This window comes from Aspergillus eucalypticola (genome assembly GCF_003184535.1).
Source record: "Aspergillus eucalypticola CBS 122712 chromosome Unknown BO83scaffold_39, whole genome shotgun sequence".
Lineage (NCBI taxonomy): Eukaryota > Fungi > Ascomycota > Eurotiomycetes > Eurotiales > Aspergillaceae > Aspergillus > Aspergillus eucalypticola.
The window spans coordinates 51,491-71,792 of NW_020290313.1; the positions used below are offsets into that span (position 1 = coordinate 51,491).

At 48.1% G+C, this 20,302-nt stretch overlaps 10 protein-coding genes across 10 annotated transcripts; 3 read left to right on the forward strand and 7 right to left on the reverse strand.

The window, feature by feature from the left end:
* Nucleotides 1-1,063: 1,063 nt before the first annotated feature.
* Nucleotides 1,064-3,158, reverse strand: BO83DRAFT_456956 (uncharacterized protein; the record flags this gene model as incomplete). Its single annotated transcript, XM_025537082.1, has 5 exons — nucleotides 3,071-3,158; nucleotides 2,876-2,979; nucleotides 2,128-2,827; nucleotides 1,364-2,079; nucleotides 1,064-1,310 (listed from the first exon to the last, which is right to left on the reverse strand). The coding sequence occupies exons 1-5, from the start codon at nucleotides 3,143-3,145 to the stop codon at nucleotides 1,064-1,066; spliced, it is 1,842 nt and encodes a 613-aa protein (XP_025382806.1). The 5' UTR covers nucleotides 3,146-3,158.
* Nucleotides 3,159-3,712: 554 nt separating this feature from the next.
* BO83DRAFT_456962 (intradiol ring-cleavage dioxygenase) lies at nucleotides 3,713-5,034 on the forward strand. Its single transcript, XM_025537083.1, has one exon. The coding sequence runs from the start codon at nucleotides 3,843-3,845 to the stop codon at nucleotides 4,899-4,901; it is 1,059 nt and encodes a 352-aa protein (XP_025382807.1). The 5' UTR covers nucleotides 3,713-3,842; the 3' UTR covers nucleotides 4,902-5,034.
* Nucleotides 5,035-5,343: 309 nt separating this feature from the next.
* Nucleotides 5,344-5,971, reverse strand: BO83DRAFT_382896 (uncharacterized protein). The gene is made up of 2 exons (XM_025532337.1): nucleotides 5,901-5,971; nucleotides 5,344-5,829 (listed from the first exon to the last, which is right to left on the reverse strand). Exons 1-2 carry the CDS (start codon nucleotides 5,922-5,924, stop codon nucleotides 5,398-5,400), a joined length of 456 nt encoding a protein of 151 aa, XP_025382808.1. The 5' UTR covers nucleotides 5,925-5,971; the 3' UTR covers nucleotides 5,344-5,397.
* A 507-nt stretch (nucleotides 5,972-6,478) lies between these two features.
* Nucleotides 6,479-7,848, reverse strand: BO83DRAFT_382897 (DUF4419 domain-containing protein). Its single transcript, XM_025532338.1, has one exon. It carries the CDS (start codon nucleotides 7,784-7,786, stop codon nucleotides 6,662-6,664), a length of 1,125 nt encoding a protein of 374 aa, XP_025382809.1. The 5' UTR covers nucleotides 7,787-7,848; the 3' UTR covers nucleotides 6,479-6,661.
* Nucleotides 7,849-8,357: 509 nt separating this feature from the next.
* Nucleotides 8,358-10,471, reverse strand: BO83DRAFT_456968 (catalase; the record flags this gene model as incomplete). Its single annotated transcript, XM_025537084.1, has 7 exons — nucleotides 8,358-9,089; nucleotides 9,154-9,421; nucleotides 9,472-9,561; nucleotides 9,618-9,742; nucleotides 9,810-9,971; nucleotides 10,038-10,096; nucleotides 10,150-10,471. The coding sequence occupies 7 exons, from the start codon at nucleotides 10,469-10,471 to the stop codon at nucleotides 8,358-8,360; spliced, it is 1,758 nt and encodes a 585-aa protein (XP_025382810.1).
* A 688-nt stretch (nucleotides 10,472-11,159) lies between these two features.
* Nucleotides 11,160-12,027, forward strand: BO83DRAFT_456969 (HHE domain protein; the record flags this gene model as incomplete). The annotated part of the gene is made up of 2 exons (XM_025537085.1): nucleotides 11,160-11,501; nucleotides 11,566-12,027. The coding sequence occupies 2 exons, from the start codon at nucleotides 11,160-11,162 to the stop codon at nucleotides 11,887-11,889; spliced, it is 666 nt and encodes a 221-aa protein (XP_025382811.1). The 3' UTR covers nucleotides 11,890-12,027.
* Nucleotides 12,028-13,049: 1,022 nt separating this feature from the next.
* Nucleotides 13,050-14,197, forward strand: BO83DRAFT_403387 (uncharacterized protein; the record flags this gene model as incomplete). Its single annotated transcript, XM_025533613.1, has 4 exons — nucleotides 13,050-13,070; nucleotides 13,131-13,562; nucleotides 13,641-13,835; nucleotides 13,943-14,197. 4 exons carry the CDS (start codon nucleotides 13,050-13,052, stop codon nucleotides 14,195-14,197), a joined length of 903 nt encoding a protein of 300 aa, XP_025382812.1.
* Nucleotides 14,198-14,466: 269 nt separating this feature from the next.
* On the reverse strand, nucleotides 14,467-15,506 carry BO83DRAFT_412158 (uncharacterized protein). Its single transcript, XM_025534377.1, has 3 exons — nucleotides 15,424-15,506; nucleotides 14,747-15,303; nucleotides 14,467-14,701 (listed from the first exon to the last, which is right to left on the reverse strand). Exons 1-3 carry the CDS (start codon nucleotides 15,476-15,478, stop codon nucleotides 14,675-14,677), a joined length of 639 nt encoding a protein of 212 aa, XP_025382813.1. The 5' UTR covers nucleotides 15,479-15,506; the 3' UTR covers nucleotides 14,467-14,674.
* A 1,176-nt stretch (nucleotides 15,507-16,682) lies between these two features.
* Nucleotides 16,683-17,411, reverse strand: BO83DRAFT_324871 (uncharacterized protein; the record flags this gene model as incomplete). The annotated part of the gene is made up of 1 exon (XM_025527990.1): nucleotides 16,683-17,411. A coding segment is annotated over one exon (729 nt), but the record flags the coding sequence as incomplete, so codon positions are not given.
* Nucleotides 17,412-17,486: 75 nt separating this feature from the next.
* BO83DRAFT_371431 (FAD/NAD(P)-binding domain-containing protein) lies at nucleotides 17,487-19,330 on the reverse strand (the record flags this gene model as incomplete). Its single annotated transcript, XM_025529933.1, has 4 exons — nucleotides 19,006-19,330; nucleotides 18,630-18,907; nucleotides 18,210-18,580; nucleotides 17,487-18,161 (listed from the first exon to the last, which is right to left on the reverse strand). The coding sequence occupies exons 1-4, from the start codon at nucleotides 19,299-19,301 to the stop codon at nucleotides 17,487-17,489; spliced, it is 1,620 nt and encodes a 539-aa protein (XP_025382815.1). The 5' UTR covers nucleotides 19,302-19,330.
* Nucleotides 19,331-20,302: the final 972 nt, after the last annotated feature.

Here is a 20,302-nt window from a genome sequence, read left to right on the forward strand (position 1 = left end):
CAATTTCTGGCTAGAATTTCAGTGATAACCCCGCATGCGCGAGCGCAGGGTCAACCCAATTAGTATAAATAATTTGTACGCTTATTCAGCCACTTCCTTCTACTGGTATTAGTTAATCCCCGTGACTTCTGCTTGGATGGCCTGTAAGAACAGGATAGATTTCATCTCCTCTCTTACTTGCTCCAAGATCTAGTCAGGTCATATTCATCGACATTCCTGTCCAGGCTGCTCATTATAGTCGAGGAAGAAACGCAGTAACTTGACAATATAAACCTTTTTGTGGCGAGATTCAAGGATAAATCTATGGATGTAGTCGACTTCCCAAGACTCCGAGTTATAAGGGTAGGTAACTACATACGGTTTCCATCAGATAGCCCGCCCCTCATTGACTTGATTACTTGGTGATTGGTTGGAGCAGGTCAGGTTGTTCTCTGGATTCGGTAATTGGAGTTGGGGATATAGTAGTAATTTATATCAAAGCCGTGATGCATTACACAAACGGAAGCTAATCTCAGCCAATCCCAGCAGAGCATCCCACAGTTTCATTTCCACCGCATTATACTAGGCCGCCACATCGGTGAGTATCTTCTTATCAGTATCTAGATAGACAATTGCTCCGGGGAAGCTTACACACAAGCAATGCTCAGGCTCGCTGAGAGGAAGCACGTGATTCATACCTAACTGTTCTTGGTAGTACGGCATTGCTAATATTAAATCTTAAGCTTCAATTGAGTGAACATACACTGATGCTGCCTGTAGATTAACCTTACTATACTACTTATTTTCCATAGAATGAATCAAGATATAACTGCTTCCATTCATTGCTAACCAAATGAGAAGAAATCTCTTTCTACTATTCCATTCAATTGTTTAATCAAAGGTAACTTCTGGCATGTATCAAGTTGGGTTAGAGTGAGATCCGTTCGAAATTAAGGTCCAATACTTACCCAACGACCAATTGTTCTCTAGTGAGAGGGAAGGCTCACACGAGTCTACTTCTTACTCAGTCATATACATTTTTAAGAGCCCCTAATCTCACTTTGAGCGCGACCAGAAGCCAGTATCACTCGCAAGCCTTGTTGGAGGCCTTCCTGGCAAGGAAGACAAGTCTCTTGATCAGACAGACTGTGAAATAAAACGGAGGAAACAGTCCCCTCGACTTTGCTGACTCCTTTCCATCTAATTCAGCGAACATGTCCACTAAGCTCTGCAGTAGTTGTATGTCGTTCTCATTTGACGACGCGGCAGGATAACTGATAATACACTTGAAAAGGGAGAAGACACTGGTCAGCAAGAACTGGGCATAGATCCTGAGTAAACAGTATTAGTAACTTCAAAGAAACACCGAATGAGGGAGAGCAACCAGAAAGTATGCCAGTTCAGGAAGTCACGAACATGACGTATGTATAACAGAATAGACCGAGATTCCTGATAGAACAGTTCGACACTGGAAGGAAGAATTGGCCAGCTGGAAATACTATTGTTGCTCTCAAGACAAGGACTCGCTTCGTGGATCTTCCCTAATAAGAAGTAAAATTCTAGGTGTAGACAGACCCCCCGCATACTCAGGTCATGGAAAGTGTAATTTGGGGCGGACGGTGTGGCAAATAGATCCGGCCAACAACTAGAAGGGAATGTGCGTTTCAGATCATTAAGCTCTTGATCTAACTCCCGGATATACTGAAGGCGACGGGCCTCTGGCTGAGCTCGAGCATGGCGGGAATAGAGAAGATGGTACACTTTGGACTTCAGCAGAGAAAGTCGGACGTCAGAGGGAAAAAGTAGTTCATTGTTGGAAAGAGGCCTCGTGAAAAATTGATTGTCAGATGACGACAAAATGTAATTGTCCGGTATTTGGAGGTCGCAGTCCGCATCGATGAAATGCGGTGATTGATTATACCGGATGAGCATGTTCTTATCCGTTCCATAACAGAACCAGAACAAGGCCCGGAGATGTCTACCTTCCGGATTGCTTATGATGGAAATTCGATGCGCATCGAGAGAGAGTATCATTCGGGTAGCTAGGGATAGTAGGAGTTGCCCGTATTCGATTTGCCCACTTGGCATGATATACGTCATCTGTGGGAGTCAGCAAAAATTAATTCGGTCAAGATAGAAGTAGCATACAATCAGCACAACAGCTTCCAAGCTTCTAACCGTGGTCCTTTCCATCAATAGCCTAGGCACGAGGCCCAGCGCTGCCTGGATATATGCATCTGGCTCAGCATTGATGAATTCCGGGCTGAGTCGATGCATTACACTCATCATTGCAGTGAATGCAAACAGGCAGGCCAGGTTTGCTGCAGGTACAGTGTCATCTTGACGGTCCAATACACCCTCTTCGATTAATTGACTCAGGGCATCGGCGTTTGCAACCGGGAAAATGGAATACAACCCACTCTGTGAGTAGTGATTGATGGAGTATCGTACCAAAGGCGTGGGAGGCCACTTTGGTGACAGCGAGCGATGTGAGCCTGTCCTGCTCTGAATGCCCCGGAATCTGAGCGACTGTGCAGCTTGGGCGAGAAAGTGGTCGAGATCGAGTTGGGCGCCTGTTTTTCGGTAGACTATGGAAGAAAAGGACGCTCTTTTGGTGGAGCCGGATTCTCCTACTCCACAATGGGCGATCTCTGCTTGAAATGTTGCAAGCGACGTATCTATGCTGTATGTATCTGGAAGATGGTCTACAGCGAACAAGGGAAGCCATAGGTTGTCTGAATGTTCGTCAGAACTAGTTCGCTCTCTCTGGCCGGAATCGGAAGAGAGGTCCTGGACAGCCAGCTGGGCTTCCAGTTCTCGTATCCGTGCTGTGGCATCCAGGAGTTGACTAGTATGCCGGTCAGCGTAGAAGAATGGGATTTGCACCGGTACTTACTCTCGTAGGCTTTTTCGCACCAGGCTGGGATGTTCTGTGAAGGTGCATTGCACACCTCCCAAAGAGCATGTCTCACAGGCTGGTTGGGCGTTGTCACAGCGAATCTAGTAGGGTCTTTCAGCTTTAGCGCTTCAAAGCCATAGAACTCCACTTGCGGGATTTGAAGGACACATTCAACTGGATGCATTTACGTACCTTTTTCCGACGGCACAGATCACAAGCATTGCGAGCTCGGCCACCAGGGCGCTGAACTGAAGATTGACCACTCATGCTAGTAAAAAAGGTCTAGCGGGCCAGAACGCGAACAGACACACTGCAATACTCGTCACTCTAGCAGTTCCTAGGGGGGACTTTGCTCTGTCATCGACTTGTCGATTCCGCCTTGGGTTGGGACCGGGAGCTATGATTAGTCAGCGGCAACGCTGGGCCGGCATAGGGTCAGGGCTGGAAACGATGGTCGATGCCAATGAGATGCAAGATTGGAAAAGGAAGTGTCGATCCTGGGGAAATGGTGCGGAGACTTTAAAGCTGCCAAGAGCCAAGCGACCCCCGACTCCGCTTGGTTCCAAATGCTTCTCGGAAAGCCGATACCTCCATCAATCAGTTTAAGCCAATTCATCAGCCACCTCTTCTTGATATTGACTGATGTCGATCCTTCCGTCCCCATGCCCCACAAAATTTGATACTCTTGAACAGGCTTCTACATACCACGGGAGGTCGGCCAAGATTGTATACAGCGACGATGACGCGTTTACAGGGCTCCGGACGGGTTGTATGCCGCAGTGACAATATCAAACGTAAAGGCATTACGTGGCTATCTGGGCTGCATTTGGATGACAGACTTCCCCGTCTGTGAAATCGAACATATATAAAGCATGACTTTGTTCGGATTCAATCAGTCTGGTACACAACGCATCTCAAACCCAACAAGTCATTCCTCAAACCGTCCCTTCTCCATCGCCTCACAATGCAGATTCTTCAGATCAAGCAGGCAATTGCTCTCTCGCTTGCCGGTCTCGCTATTGCGCATCCTGGAGCCCATGAACCTAACTCTTTTACCGATGTCTCCAAGCGTGCCTACCTCCACAACGCCCAACGGAGTCTAAGCCAGTGTGCTGGACAACTCAAGAGAAGTGGCGTGCATGATCGAGCTGCTTCTCGCCGCGCGGCTTTGTATGAAACGTACAAGAAGCGCTCCTTGGCCCTCCGCAATACGGAGCAGGTGGTAAACACCTCGCACCATTCCTCGCTCCAGGTGACGCCCAACACCCCCGAGTCAGAGCTTTTCTCGAAGGACCCCGTCTGTATCCTAGCTCCGGAGGGTGAGGTTGGCCCCTTCTGGGTCAAGGGCGAGCTGATCCGCCATGATGTCTCCGACGGAGAGCCAGGAGTGCCTCTCATATTGGACGGTCAATTTATCGACATCAACACCTGCGAGCCCATCCAGGACCTTTACTGGGACGTCTGGAATTGCAATGCAACTGGAATCTACTCTGGAGTTCAGAGCAGTATGAACGGCAACGGCAATGACTCTTCCAACCTTGACAAGATATTCCTCCGTGGCCTCCAAAAGACCGATTCTGATGGCGTCGCTGGCTTCAAAACAGTCTTCCCCGGACATTACTCGGGTCGCGCAACTCACATCCATATCATCGCTCACGTGGGCGCTCAGGTCCTCGCGAACAACACCCTCTCTGGAGGCCATATCCCGCACATCGGCCAGCTGTTTTTTGACCAGGATTTGATCTCACAGGTCGAGGCTACCTACCCCTACAACACCAGCACGGTTGCCATCACCGAGAATGCCGACGACCATGTGGTTCAGGTTGAGACGGCCGATAGCAACTCTGACCCCTTCTTCGAGTATGCATTGCTAGGAGACACGGTTGCAGATGGTATTCTTGGTTGGATTACACTGGGAATCAATTTGACCGCAAGCCATGACACCAGTGCTACATACGCTGCTACCCTTACTTCCTCTGGCGGCGTGAGCAATGATGATTCTTCGAGTGGGGCTGAGGTGTAGGGCTAATTATGGGCAAGGGCTGTTGAGCCCGATCTTCTATCATGACCCTTGTGTCACTCACCCTTGTGTTAGATTCTACATCCCACAGAGGGAACCTTGTTGTCTAGACAGAAGCCACTTACCCATATTATATAACACATGAAATTCAACTCAAACTTGGTAGCTCATTGCTAGTAGTACACCAGCCGGTCATGTGTCGGAAAAACCATTTTGAAATGGGAAGGCTTTTGTTCATATATATGATATTATCAAGGGCCCTCCACGTCCATCCGACCGTCCGATGAGCAACTTGGGATCCTAAGTGTCGCATCAGGGGGTTGCCGACATACTCAACTTCTTCCGCCTGTTTCCGTGGGTTGTATTTGGAGAAGGCTACTACACCCGTGGAAGCGGTTTCGATTGACTATGATATTGATAGGAGCTAGCACCTGACCGGATATCTCTGAAATTCTGGGATTATCTAAGAATCAGAAGGAAAGGCCTTTGATACAGGTTACTAGGATCCTTTAGTTCTTGGTGATGATTCATCACTGCGGTCGAACGACTTCTTGCTGAAAGCTGAATAAGTCTCGTCATCCGGCCGTGTGGCTGTCAAGAGAGCTTTCCACAGTCCCTGACCAGTTTTCAGAAAGCGAGAGGCCGAGAATCGCGCAAAGGAGTTCCAAAGCATGATACTGAACATCTGTCCTGCCAGATCCAATCGGGTTATCCCACCTTCCGTGACCAGTGCTTGAAATTGGAGGACAAACCTCAGGTAGACTGCAGGTATACTAAAGTCTTCCTGTATGAGATACTGTGGCTGAACGCAGCATTGGAGGACGATAGGCAACATATATACTTGTTTGAACAATGACGATTTATGGGCATAGGGATGTCGCGAAGATACTAAGCAGCGGTAGGAGGTTGTATCTGCCGAAAATAAGGTTGCCTGGCTTTGTTAGCTGACTTGCATGCACTGCCTACCAAGTACTGTTACAGGGAAGACGACAGAGGAGATACCTCGCTCCAATATGGCAATGTCATTAAGAGGTTCCTCCATATGCGTCAACAGGAACCAGTATGCATGCATCGGAATCGGTGAATGGTCAAGTAGGGAGAAGTACGTAGGGTTATAAATAGTGTGTGAGACATTGTTATATATAATGCGGGGTTCGACGGAGGTAGGCAGCAAATCCAGTCAAGTCCGACCAGGCTGCACAGTAGCTGTGTTCACTACTGAAAGTGTTGAGGCGGTGGGTTGTCATTTCCTCGAAACTGGTAGATATACCTATACCTAGAAAGAACACAATTATCTATCTACAATGTCCCGAATCTCAGCTTTGGGGACCTTCGCTGGCTCGAATAGTATACTATTTGAGTCAGCAACTCCCTAAACTATCAACACCAGGCGTTACACAGAATCATCCGTGGCGAAGATACTACGTAGCCAATAACGATGAACTAGATCAAGTTAGTCTGTTACTCAGATAGTCTATATTTGAGTAGTATGTCGATCACTACTAGGTGCACTTTGAGGGGGTCCTAAGGTGTGTCCATATTGCACGTAATCTCCTTTCTTACATTCGCATGGAGGCCTCGCCGTGTTCAAGTCACCGCACATGTGCAATACCCAATCATTGAAATGCTACTCGTCCTACAGTCGACGACTTGCCGTACTGGATGTTGATTGAAGCTATGTATTGGGGATTGCATCCTCAAATAAGCCCTTCTGGGGCTTTCATATATCCTAAGCAATCAGCAAGTCCACGCCTTGGTGGGTCTCACTCCGGATTCTCTGCGGCAGGTTCCTTCTCATATATCCACCATCCTGAAGCCGGTTGGATCGTGTCCTGCTGGGCCTCTGCATCTCCAATAGCAGCTGTCGTCTGTTTTCCACAGCTTGCTTGAATGCCGATTACTCCGGCGACTAGCTCTGTCTCATACTCGGTGCCATTGTCATTTACCTTCATAGGCACTGAGGCGAACGCGCCCGGGATATCGTCAAAGTCAACACGATGAAACTGGACACCATCCAGTTCACATCCCAAAGTTCCCTTATTCATGGGCTGGCCTTTTTCATCCCAGTAGCAGAACGCGGTGATCCACCCCGACAAGTAGGACGGGCCGCTTCCGCCGGAGATTCGATCCGCGCACAAACCCCAGAATTCACGAACCGACTCTGAGGTGGGCTCGTCAAAGGAGATGATGAAATTCTGCAAGACAGGTCGAAGAAGGCGAGCAAACTGAGCGGGCTCCGCACCCAAGTCGGGGAGCTTGTCCAGTTTGCTCAGCAGCTGTACCCAGTCCTCCCGCTCTCCCAACAATGTCACACTGGGGATCCCACATAAGAGAAATGCTTTAAAGGAGAAGTATTGTTGCATGGCACCCATCATCAGGACCGCTGCTATAATCTGGTCGCTGACGGTGGTGGTGCTGAATGCCGGCATGAGCCACGTCCGTAGGTCGGGATCCACGACCTTTTCTTGAATCGCCTCAGTCATTTGGACTGCCAGTGCACCAAAGTCGACCGAATATACCGTCCCGACTGCAGTGACAGAAACTTCCTCCTTGCCTTCATGGGCCACGAAATGCGACCGCAAATCTTCGGCATGCGCGTTGATGTAGAAGCTCAGTTGGGACAGGATGGCGAACCACACGTCCTCCGGTCGCAGGGTCAGATGATGATGGTTACTATATGCCCGGTACACAGCATTGACCAGGCCATTTGAGGAGGAGCTGATGTGGTTTTCTGCGAGTTGTTCCGGGGTGAAAGAGCTCTGGAACAGCTGTTTGCAGCGACGGGCATTTTCTGGACAAGACTCCTCTAAGAGGGATTCCGCCGTGAGTACCTTGGCTCCAACCCACGCCTCTGGTCTGGAGCTAGAAGTGGTTAAAGTAACCGGCATCTTGTTTCTGGGATGACTCGTTTGTTTACTTCTTGTGGGGAAATAATGGATATGGACGCAATACGGAAAAGAAAAAAAGGGATGATGGATCGGATGGGTCTTTGAATCTGCCTGAATTAGTGGGGCGCGTGCATCATTCAGATCTTGTTGTTTCACCATTCTATCCCAAAAGCAGTATCGATCGGCGTCATCATCATTCGTACTTTTACTTTCCGACATTGGGGTAGACCATCCCAAGGACCTATTATTGTGTAGTAACTCGACGCCTCCACCAACAAACTGGGCTTAGTATCTGAACTCAATCAAGATTACTACTAGTACTACTAAATGGGTCTTTATGTCCTTACTAGCCTCAGGTCAAGGGTTCCTAGTTGTAGTGTGTTCATTGAAGTGGTTGGTATTCTTGGCTTGGTAAGAAGAGATATATATCGTCAGAGTATCAAATGCATGACAGGTGGCATAAGGTCTGCAATATGTCATATTTGGCACTACTTATCAGAAGACAATACAATTGAAGCAACAAGAGGCAATTTTAAAGGGACCGAGCTCATGGAATGAATATAGGGTTCCGTTAAACTCGGACATTGTAAACAGGCTGCATCGGACACGTTCCGACCAACTTGTCGGTCGGGGCGCAAGGGCGGAACTTGGGCTCTTTCATGGCGGCCTCAGCACCCCCAGCACGTTGCTCGACGTCGCTAAACGCAAACGGCTTTTCCGGGAGCAGATCATAGACGCCTTGGGCATACTCCGGTGCGATGCGGTACAATTGTGCCAAATATTTGATCTGGATCAGCGGATACTCCACGAGTCGGAGGAGCCGGGCAGTATTATCGTGCAGTTGCTTGCGAGCACGCTCATCCATCACCTGTTTATACAAGGCCCGTGGCTGATCGTATTCGGAAGGCTTGCCTTCGTGGTAGAAATGGGATTTGCGTCCGACATTGTTGTCTGCCAACTGGTAAGGGGCCTCGGCAACATCTGGTCGGAACTTGTTCACAAAGCTGTTCGGGACATATTGCGGGTTCATGCCGTGATTGGCATCCACGCGCATTTGACCATCAAAATTCAGGGACGAATAGGACGAGGCCATAAAAGGACAGTTGACGGGAACTTGGTGAAGGTTGATGCCGATTCGGTGATATTGCGCATCGCGGTAGAAGAACATGCGGAATTGTAACAAGGGGTCAGGACTGTCTTCAATGCCGGGGACCATGCTGCCCGGGGAAAAGGCCGCCTGTTCAACATCCCGATGGAAATTCTCAGGATTCTTGTTGAGGCGGAGTTTACCGAACTCGTGAAGCTATATCAAATGAATGAGTGACCCAGGGCGTCCCAGAGGAAAAGACGGAGAATTGAGGACTTACCGGAAACTGCTTCTTCGGCCACACCTTGGTCACATCGAACGGATCAAAGCCCAGCTTCACAGGGTCTGCGTCTTCGGGCTGCATGATCTGCACGTGTGCAGTGTAGGTAATCTCTTCCCCCTTTTCGATTGCCTGCCACAAATCGCGTTTGGACCAGTCCGGATCGGCCCCTCCGTGGTACTGAGCTTCATCGGCCGTGAATTGTCTCTGGCCATTGTCTGCCAAGAAATGATACTTGATATACACGAATTTGCCTTCGTCATTCACCCTACAAGTGTTTAGTAGGGGCAGGGCATAAGTTGATGTCAGCCGGCTTACCATTTGAAGGTGTGGCAGCCGTAGCCGTGGTTGTTTCTCCATCCCTTCGGCGTTCCATGGTTGCTGAAAAACATCATGCCGGCATGATTTCTATCCAGTGTCAGCCACATGACACGCAGCTTTCCTATCCACTGCACGAAACATACCCTTCGGGCGTATTAGCCAAAAGATCGAAGAGGGAGTTGTGGTCGAGGAGGAAGTTCTGAGGGTTACGGGATTGCGACCGAATTACGTCGGGGCCCTGAATAGGGTCTCGGCAGAAGAAGACCGGCTGATCAGACAAAGAGTCAGAAATCCGTCAAACAGGCCGTACGAATGAGATCCACCACATCACATACGAAATTCAGGCCCACGATATCATAGTTTCCTTCTCCCGTGTAGAACTTGATGGCAAAGCCACGCGGGTTTCGGGCTAGATCGGGGAATTCCCGACCGAGAGTCACGGTGGAGAAGCGGACGAAGACCGGCGTCTTCAGTCCGGAGGACTTGAGGAAGTCGGCCTGTCCAAGTTAGCGTTATTCTCTCGAGTTACATTCTTCTCTGGAGTAGCTATGGGATATATGCACCTTTGTGAGGTTGGAGACATCTCTGGTAGTTTCGAAGTATCCAAAAGCTCCACTACCACCTGTGCATCGTCAGCCAATTGATTTAAAACCACCGAGGAGCCGCAGAACATACAGGGATGAACCATCCGCTCCAGGTTCTTAGAGCGGTTGAAGTGCTGCTGTTTCTGCAGCAAGAAAGTGTCTGACACCAAGGGCAGTCCACCCGCCGTCTTGCTGTGAGCGGGATCGGGAAAGGGGATACCCTCGTTGTTGGTGAAGTAGGGCCCGTCATCCTGCCGCTTGCCGCCCTGCTGAACCCCCGTCAACTTGGCCGCTGTCCGGGCGGGCCCATCATTGGCCCCCTGAAACAGCGAATTCAATTGCTTGATGCGCGGGTCGGCGCCCGCCGCTCCCACCGCCTCCCCCAACGCCTGTAAGGGATGCGCTGCCATCATCGATTGCCGTCTTGCCAATGGATCACTCGAAACTGGTGATTATATGGTCTTTCTCACTGGCATGAAGTTATGTTCTTATACTTCCTGCCTTGGCGTCCGGGCGGTTCCGGCCTCAGCCATGACGTCCAACCGTAAACAGCTACATCACGCAAATTAAAGTTACCGTTCCCTCACCTTCCACGCTGATTAGACTTTCAGAAGGGCTGTCGTCGTGATGAGCAAATCGACTGAGTGGCCATGGCTAGACTAAGCCCTCAGCAGGACTCTCAAGCATATCCCAGAGACCTTACCGGTCAAGAAGCCGGTTATTGAGGGCTTTTCCGCATGGCAACGATCCTATGCGCATTCCGATTGGTTTCACCGGCAGAGCCTCCATCCGCCAAACTCGCGACGTCTGGACTATGTCATTATTCTATCATGCCAATGTGAGGCTCTCTCACTCTGAGGCGCAGGCAAAACATGATTAATTGCTTAATCATTGCTGGCTGGCTGGACTGCACACTTAATGACCACCTATGTCATAGTTATCGAGCTGGCCTGGAACTCGGAATTCAGACATTATAAACAGGTTCTGCGCTGTACCCCACGAACTCAAGGACAGTGTAATACAGTGCGCACATCGTAATAGTACTTCCCTTTCTGAGCAAACTACTACAAACCCACCTACGAGCCAATCAGGCAAGCGATCATGTTGCTTTCTTCTTTTTCGAAAACATCATTCAGGGGACCACAGTCCTCCAATTTCTTCTCCAAAACGGTTCAGACCCCGAGGCGTGGTTTCCGGATCACCGCCCCTGCCGCGATTCGCGTGTCTGAACTTATCAAGAACGACCATCGCGAACTGGAGGATGCTTACCATCAAATTCTAGGTGCAAAAACGAATGATGAAAGGGTCAGATGGCAGAACCAATTTACCTGGGAGCTGGCCCGCCACTCGATTGGCGAGGAGCTAGTTGTGTATCCCCAGATGGAGCTAAAGCTGGACAACGGCAAGGCCATGGCGGAGCACGACAGAGAGGAGCACCAAATAGTATGATTACTTATAGCCTCGTTTCTTTGAGGGACGAATCAAGCTAACTGGCGTGACACTGCAGGTCAAGGAGCTTCTCTATACATTTCAAGGCCTTCAGCCTGATGACACCGAGTTCATCCCTACTCTTCAAAGCCTGTGGGCGAACTTAGAGCAGCACATCAAGGAGGAAGAAAGCCAAGATCTGCCGGCTCTTGAACATGCTATTGGTGAATCTGCCTCCGAAAGTATGGCGCGTTCTTTCGGTCGCACTAAGAATTTCATTCCTACGCGGAGCCATCCAGCGGCCCCTGACCGGCCACCGTATGAAACTGTTGTTGGTCTGATGTCTGCGCCTATTGATCGATTGGGTGACATGCTAAGAAAATTTCCCGATCAGAAGGCATGAAATGAACATTACATTATCTCTTGCTTTTTGTTGTGGAGTTCAAGTTGAGCAAGGTTATACTTGGAATGCTGATTTCCTATTATTCCTTTGACTGTAGTATAGTACCATGTATCTGGATTAATTTATATTCTCAAAAACACCTACCAGAAATCGGAATAGATCCCAGTGCACTCGTCAATTCTGGGAAAAAGATCTTGCAAGAACTTTGCAGCAGATATCATGCACCTTCCTTTTCTCGATTGCAGTTGGTCGGAAAGTTCTCACGGGACGAGCGTAGAGTAATCCGGTTAGCAGACTGCCTGAACAGTGTCATGCTGAGACTTCAGCAAATCGGGGCACGGGATCTATTGCAGACTGGATGAACCAATTGCTATACTAGTGGGTGGAGTTGCTGACATGCAACCCAAATGGCCTGCCTGCCTTACGATTAGTGGCAGTATGACCTCTCTTCCTTGCCCTGTATCGGAATCATAAGGATCCTGTTGGGATGTACAGTACCATTTACCTCAATGCATGAGATCAACATGGGACTAATGATTATTTGGTTGAGGAAGACTACTCATGACACGGAATGTCTCAAGACATGGGGATCGATCAATTGAGGTGATTGAAGATTCCATAGACCTGTTTGATACTTAGTGCTAAGCCATTCCGACAACGATCAGACCCTGACGGGTATGTTGAGGTGGGCCGACCGGCGTAACCGGCAGACACAAAATCAAGTGTTTCCGACGCCCCATTTTCGAAAAATTGACCCAGGATTTTGGTCCGTTTGGCAGGGAACAGATGTATTACTATTTGGTGGTTCAATAATATAATAGCTAAAAGTGTCTCACTCTGAACCAATAGGCTGTATTAAACCTATATCGGGTCCCGTAGTAGCTGCTGCCTACGATTCTATCAAACACAGGGCGAACCTGTAAATCAGCCAGAGAATTTTCACATTGTTGTCGGATGCAAGTCCAACTTCATCATCACGTGGGAGGCGGACAATAACAAGTCACTGAACATATTAGCATAGACTTGATCAACTAAAACAGTCGGCATCGTTAGATGGCCCGTTACATTCTTAAGTGAGCATATATAGACCGACGACAAGATATAAATAGTGGTTGTGCAGCGTATTGCTCGCACCAGCAGTCTTGACCATCATCTTCAACATGTACGCCCTTGATCCGTTTGTGGGCACGAGCACATCTAACCTACAAGGCAGCTATATACTCGTCAAATGGCAGCGATAGGTCGCCTCTACCATCAATCAAGCGCCGGTGTCCTACCTGATTCCAATCAACCTAGACATCCTGATATTCGCCTGCTTGTTTGAGTTGTTTCTATCCTTGGATACAATCCACCACAAGAATAACATCCTTCTATTTTCAGTCTGCATTTGTAATGCCTGCAGCTTCGGTTATTCTGTGATACAATTTCTCCTCATGAGAGGTACTACTGCAAGACTGTTCAAGTCACGTTTTAGCTATCCGACTTTGGTGGATAGTACACGCAATGTGTGGCCTCAGGTCCAGCCAGCAGAGATCCTCGTATGTATAGTTACAGAACTGTGCGCTCTTTTTCTAGGCCCAATTGCATATTTGATACACCGGGACTATTCATGGGCTATCTACAAGTCCGTTCGCGGCAGCCCGGACACTCGGATGCGTTATCTGGCCTATGAGGTAACATCGACTCCGTCGTGTTCCCCAATTACCTGAAGTATCTTGTGAAAACTTGCTAACCGTAGGTGGTACATGCAGGTTTTTCTGATACTGAGAAAACTAAACCTGTATTTTCTCATTGGCGTCATTATCCAATATGATCTAGTATATGTGCACTTCAAAGAACCAGAGTATACTTTGACGATACTGCTCATCCCTGTCGCCATCATTGCGATATTTCTTGGTGTCTGGTTTGTCCAGCGAGAACGAACCTTTGGTGCAAATGCTATTGTTGTGAGCTTCTCTGCCTCTTGTCTAGTTTCTCGGACTTGCTGGAATGCCGTCTAATCGCCACATAACACATGGGCTACCTTGCCTTGATCGCCTATCTTATCAGCCAGATTGTGATTCTATCGTCGGCAAATACAGCCGGCAAGAGCATGATGTTGTTTTTCGCCGTGTTGTCCTTAGCACTAGCTCCCGCAACGGTTGTCTGTACTGCTATTTGCATCACAATCTTCAATCGGGGGTTGACAGCCATTAACCAGTCTAAAAGTGCCAACGCTCGGGATTCATACCTTTTGTACAACATGGCCCCCTCCGCGGAGTTGTCCCCTGGTAATTCGCGTCCCTACTCTCGTCTCACGCTTGACTAATAGCCACCAGAGATAAGGACTATGTGTGGAAGTACCATAGCGTCAAAAATTAGCTACATATTCGCAACATGCGCACAGGGTAATTTATCGGGGAGAAAGCTTTAAGACATTTACTACCAACGTCCTTCGCGCTTATTAACTAGAAGCTCTTGCCACACACCATTTCTCTAGTATCTTAGCCCATACCGCATCCGTTGTGTCTTTGCTTGAGTGTTACACTGCGAGATTGCTTATATATGGAATATCCAAGGTCTCCTGCATACACACGTCTGCGGTGGCCGACGCATCAACAGACTTTTACAGCAGACAGACTGCGATCGTCCCCTCAATATCATTCTCTCGGCTGTGATTGTGTCACAAATAGCTAGGGCATACAACAAGCCAGATAATCAATTTTTATGCTATTATCGGACGTTCCATTGCCAAGCAGTACCCGAGGAAGACCCGACATTAGGAAACAAACTAATAAGTGATCCATTAGTTTGTCTGCTCATCGAATTCCACCTGTCGATGTGCAAGAATGTTTCGACCGAAAGAGATTAGATCGACCGCGACCTGGGCGAAGAAAAGGCCAAAACCGAACCAGAAGGATAGTGCGCCATTCCATGCATATGGTCCGTGATGATAAAGATGGATGGCTGTGGCTGAGGACAATGCCAGTGGGGCGATGAAGTTGAGAAATGCCAAAGATCTTGGGAATGCCGGGGTTGGACTTCTGTCGGAGAGGATTGCCCATGATATGGACCAGCTTTGAATCCATAATGGCGGCCACTGCATGACTATAGTGATCCAAAACAGATCACTGAGAAGTAAAGTCAATTCGGGGCCATAATCCCGAAAAGTAATCAGTCCGAGGAATGACGCCGACATCATAATGGTGACACTCGCTACCGCACAAGCTGCGAGAGATAAGTCACAGAGAATTGGATCTATGCCGTTAATGGATCGAAGTTGCTTGGATATTACTGCCCCATAGGGAAGGCATAATCCGGAAGAGATAAGCATCAATGCAGCGCCAGCTTGGACACCCTTCTTGTGTCCTTGATAATGACTGTATACCTTGTCGGCATCCCACGATGGGGGAATCGGTGGCAGAAAGTCACCGGCTATAAAACCAAGGAATAAAGTTGTTCCGAATAGGGCACTGCTCGCAATAGAAAGCAGTTGCCAATTTTTTGGAGTGAAAAAGGAAGACTCCAGGCACAACTCATTGAGTGCCTTCTCACATCGAACGAGGGGGCGGCGCATGGCTGTACCAGAAAATGTACGGGAGATAGTCATGTTCAGGAGATTTTATCGCATGAAATCATTGTATCATAGTATTCTGTAGTTCGCGAATGACAAGAATATATATGTACCATCTCCAGCGGGTCAGGGCCTCACTAAATCGCTGTCTGTAGTACATTCCTTATTACGGATGGTCATGTAGGTCGCCGTAAGGGGAAGCTCGTAATCATAGTATTGCATGGCACAGTATAGAGTATCAGACTACTATTTGTGCAGTATCCCATTCTAGGAAATCTTGTCAATATTACCACACAGCGTGCGTCACAGTGCGTCATTTGAAATGCTCTTTCCAAGAGAGGTTTGGTACAGCTGGTGTCACACAGCATACATGCATACATCGTGCAACAGCATGTTTTCGTCAAGGTAAAGAAATTGTGTTGATGTGTCTAAGCATGGGGGACCGACTTTGCTAGCTTCGTATTGCAATCTTATAAGGCAAGGGCACTTTGTTCAGGCCCTCGTCTATCAATTTCCTAATTCACAAGTCCTTCGGACTTATACACACAGCCACAATGCTCTTACTAGGCGAGTGAGGGTATGGAAGTTTATTGGAGACATTCTCAAAGCGCCGACGTCCCCTTGGGAAAGCACTTTAAAGAATGAAAAATGCGTGGACAGCACGCTCCTAGATGTATTATATTTAGTTGCTTGATTTATTGATCCTTTTACGCTCCAAAGACTGCATTGTCATCTTAGGGGGCGTTGGAGGGGACACCGCCTTAATACCACAATCTCAAGGGACTCCATAGTGGAAAGGAATTGGGGTTAAAACTTAATTTTTTCTTCAAACGTCCTATGAACACATACAGGGGTAGAGATGTTTAATGATATGGTAGCGAAGTGTGAAGATATTTGAACTACGAAGGCTTGAATACATGGCGGGTGCGCCTCTTCTGGCAAATAAACCTCATGTACAACTTACACTTGTGCACGTACAAACATTGAGTCGCATTGTTCATTGATTCGGTTTTGTAGTAAGGAACTCGCGCTATATTTTTACACCGACAGTTGTTTGTTGCAGCATAGAATGGTGAAATCAAAACCACAGTTTGACAAATGAAAAGTATACGGAGAGAGACGTGCCGCTCACTCAATATCTTGACCGTACATGGGAAGAACAGAATACTGACGCCCCGCGTCGTTATTTTTGTCTTTCTGGAGAGGAGGTAATTGTAAGGGTTGACCGACGTAACCAAACTCAACCTACTATTGGACTTCCAACAGCTGCTGGCAGAGGCAGTGTGTTTTTTAGGCGGCGTTCGGCATGCATTGCCAAGTACTCTTCTCTCAGGCCCCATCCTAGCATCAAAGCTGCTGCCGGCCCCAGAACCAGAGTTATGAGTGTGCCCGCTAGGATGAACGAGAGCCAGGGCATACTCATCATCCCGCCGGAGTTTAAGTCCATGTACTCATATGTGACCCATATCAAGCCACATACAAACCCGACCGTGTCCTCGTAAGCGATGTGCCTGGTAGATGCTGTTAGGCTCATATGATGTGATATTGGCAATAAGCAACCGAATAATGACCGCGATACCCAAGCTCTCAATAGCAAAGACATGAACCCAGATATTAAAGCGCATGTGTAGTATGTTATTCTAATATATGGCATGTCGACGTTCGGCGTTTCAATAAGCTCTTTCACTGTTGTTCCTCTGAGAAAGGACGACATCTGGACATGGAGGAATCGGAAAAAAGCTGGTAGGAGAATAAACATCATAACTGAGTTGCTTTGCACTGAAGAGTCCACATAGGTGATCCAGAACCCCGGAATATAATAGCACGATATAAGACACGGAACCAAGGACTTCATGTAAGAGATTTGCGTACAGCGACGATCTGGCGTATCGAATTTGGACACCGGTGACTGTATGGAATATAATAAGAAGTATAATGGAGCTATCACATGGATCCCTCCAAGCATTCCTGAAATCACAGGAAAAGACAAGAAACTACAAAAGAGTGAGATCTCTCGCAGACTTTAATGGGCTAATGTCAAAACTTACAACGACATCAGAGTGGCAATGTTCCCTGTTCTGCAGCTTTCCACAGCCCAAATTGTTAGCAGCACCCCGAAGTCCGCGATTCGTGACATTGCTGCTAGAGTCTTCGTGCTATTATGATTAGTATGAGAGTCATGCAGTTCGTATGCTCGCCCGTCATGACCATGCAAAATAGGTACATGATCAACGACCTTGTCAGTCATGCAGTGCTGCAGAAGGGGTTGAAGGGCGAAAACTATGGTAATTGCAATAAGAGAACGCAGTAATAGCGAATTAGTTCTGGTTGGAGCTTGGATGCCTTTTCGTGAGTCAAAAGGCATTGTGACCTGTAATGATCTCCGAGGAGGTGGGAGAAATGACAACTTCTCAGCGCCAACAGTGGTCTCGCACAGGATATCTGCTATTGCGTCTAGTTGATATTTACCGAGGTAGAGACCTACCACTCTGTCTTTCAGCGTATGGAATGCTTCGAGCCTCGTAAAGCCGTTACCCAACTCGCAGAGTAGCCTCATGCGTTGCTGTCTGGATGCAGCCCATTCTTCCAAGGAGGCTGAAATCCGAGGAAGGGATAGGTCGGAGGACATGCTGGCTTGCGCCATAGCAACGATTGTATTTGCCAGGGACGTGGCACTCTCCAACGCCCCGTTCCCGCCTTGCCCCAGGTTAGGAGTAGTCTGTGCCTTGAATCAGCAATGAAAATTGGGGTAGGATCATCACTGTACCTTGTGTACTGAGTCTCCGATACATGCATATCTCTTCCAGACCCACTGGTTCAAGAAACCTTCTTCGATAGGCACATGGGAGCAACGGACTCTGTTCTCAAAGATATCCCGGAACTGCACCCCTTCTGCAATATACTTACTAAAGAAGGGGGCCATGTCTTCCTCTATCTTGCTTTGGTCTAAGCGAGGTATGTCTTTTTCGCCATATACCTTTCCCATGTCACGGAATACGAACCAGAATATTTGACCATCCCTCCCCACCGCATTGAAAAAGGAAAAGCCATGCGCAAATGTCCTGTTACAATGCCCAATCTTCATCCCGGATGTGGGCTTGGAGATTCCAAAAACCGCAGAGTACTGAGCGCTGAACACTGTCTTAACTGTAAGCATGGTGGTTTGAATCTGCATACGACGCATTACCTTGTCCAAGAGCTTCAGGCATTATATGCGATTTTGGGCTGTCGCTGATAATATCCCTTATCATCTTTCTGCGCGTAATGCTGTGTATCCCATCGGCTCCAACAACTATGTCCGCTTGGTAGGTACTCCCATCCAAGCACATAATTATCGCCTGGTCGTCCGATGAGGTTATCTCTATGACTTTCTTTCCGAGGAGCACGCGTCCTTTGTCTGGTAGATGGTCAAAAAGGACTTGAAGAACGCGTTGTCTTTCAATGAAAATCACAGGGTAGCCCTGCCTGCTACCATGTTAGCAAACCTACTGCCAGGCATGTTACGACCGTAAACCGACGGGATGTCACATTGTGGAAGTGTTCAACGCGTGATTGTGACATACCGGGCGGTAATTAGGGCCAAGCCTTCGGTGTGCCCAAGCAGTTGTCCGTCATCTCGCCAGATGCGCTGGACGGAAATAGGACCACCGTGATATTGGATGTCCTCGAACATCCCCAACTGATCCAGAATACGTGCTCCGCTCGACAAAAGGCATAGTCCCGCTCCATCGTATGGGGCAGCTTCCGACCTAGCTTCCAGGACAACGAAGTCAATTCCCTGTCGAGCAAGAGCGTTGGCGAGAAGTAGACCCGCGATGGACCCTCCGACAATGACCACTTTCAAACTTTTAGTAGGCATATTCCGACTGCAATAGAAAGACGTACTAAATGATCAATAGAACGGGTCGAGTTTCTCGAAGCCTTCTGCGATGAGTGGTTCTTTTATACCATATGGATGAGACAGGTGGCCTACATCATAGGAATCATAACAGTGAACCTGATAACCCATAAACTTGTAGATGAACACCTCCTTCGCCGAAGGGGGATTCGCCCTTGCCACCTCACTAATCAATTGCGGATAACAACAACTTCCATTACAGTCCACTTGAAACGACGATCTCGTGGAGGGCGAAAACAAAATTCGCTGTGAAAATGTTGAAAGCACCTAGCGTAGTATCATGCCCGATACTCCCCAGGAGCTTTTTCACTCTCTGAGCGCCCTGCAGTTATGGCGCAATTGATCAACCTAGTATTCTCATCTTCTAGATGAATCAAGTACCTCACGTCTTCCAACTTGGAGTATGGCTTGGGCTGATTGCATTCCGGCACATATTCCTGCAACCTGAAACTCGGCACCTAATGAAGTTTAATGTGATCACAAGACGGGTCAGTTCGTTACTTTTGGCGTGTTGCATATGGTGACGCGATAATTTTTAAGCCTACCTCATTTGGGCACAGACCAGATGCAGGACGAAAACCTCTGAAGCTAAGTGAAGAAAGCAGAGAACAACTGTGGACGCAAGGGGGTGGCGATGAACGTGTTCACATGATGTCGTTATCTCAACACGGAGCGGCTGTATGCCTTTTGCTTCAGCGCTGAGGGCCAGCTTTTTAGATACGTCTTCTGTTCCAAATACGGCCCGTATGATCAGTACGATGAGTTATATAATCGAATGGTAATTAGAGTGACGAGTTAAACGTAGTTGTGACTCTGAAAGTCAACTCAAGCAAGGGTCTGGCAGTATTCGACCACATTATTACCAGGTCTCTTGTGACTACCAGGTACGATGCAAATTGTTGTTATGAAGAAAACCTCTAGGAGGGGAAAAATGCACTGGCAATACATTCAGGCACCGCAAG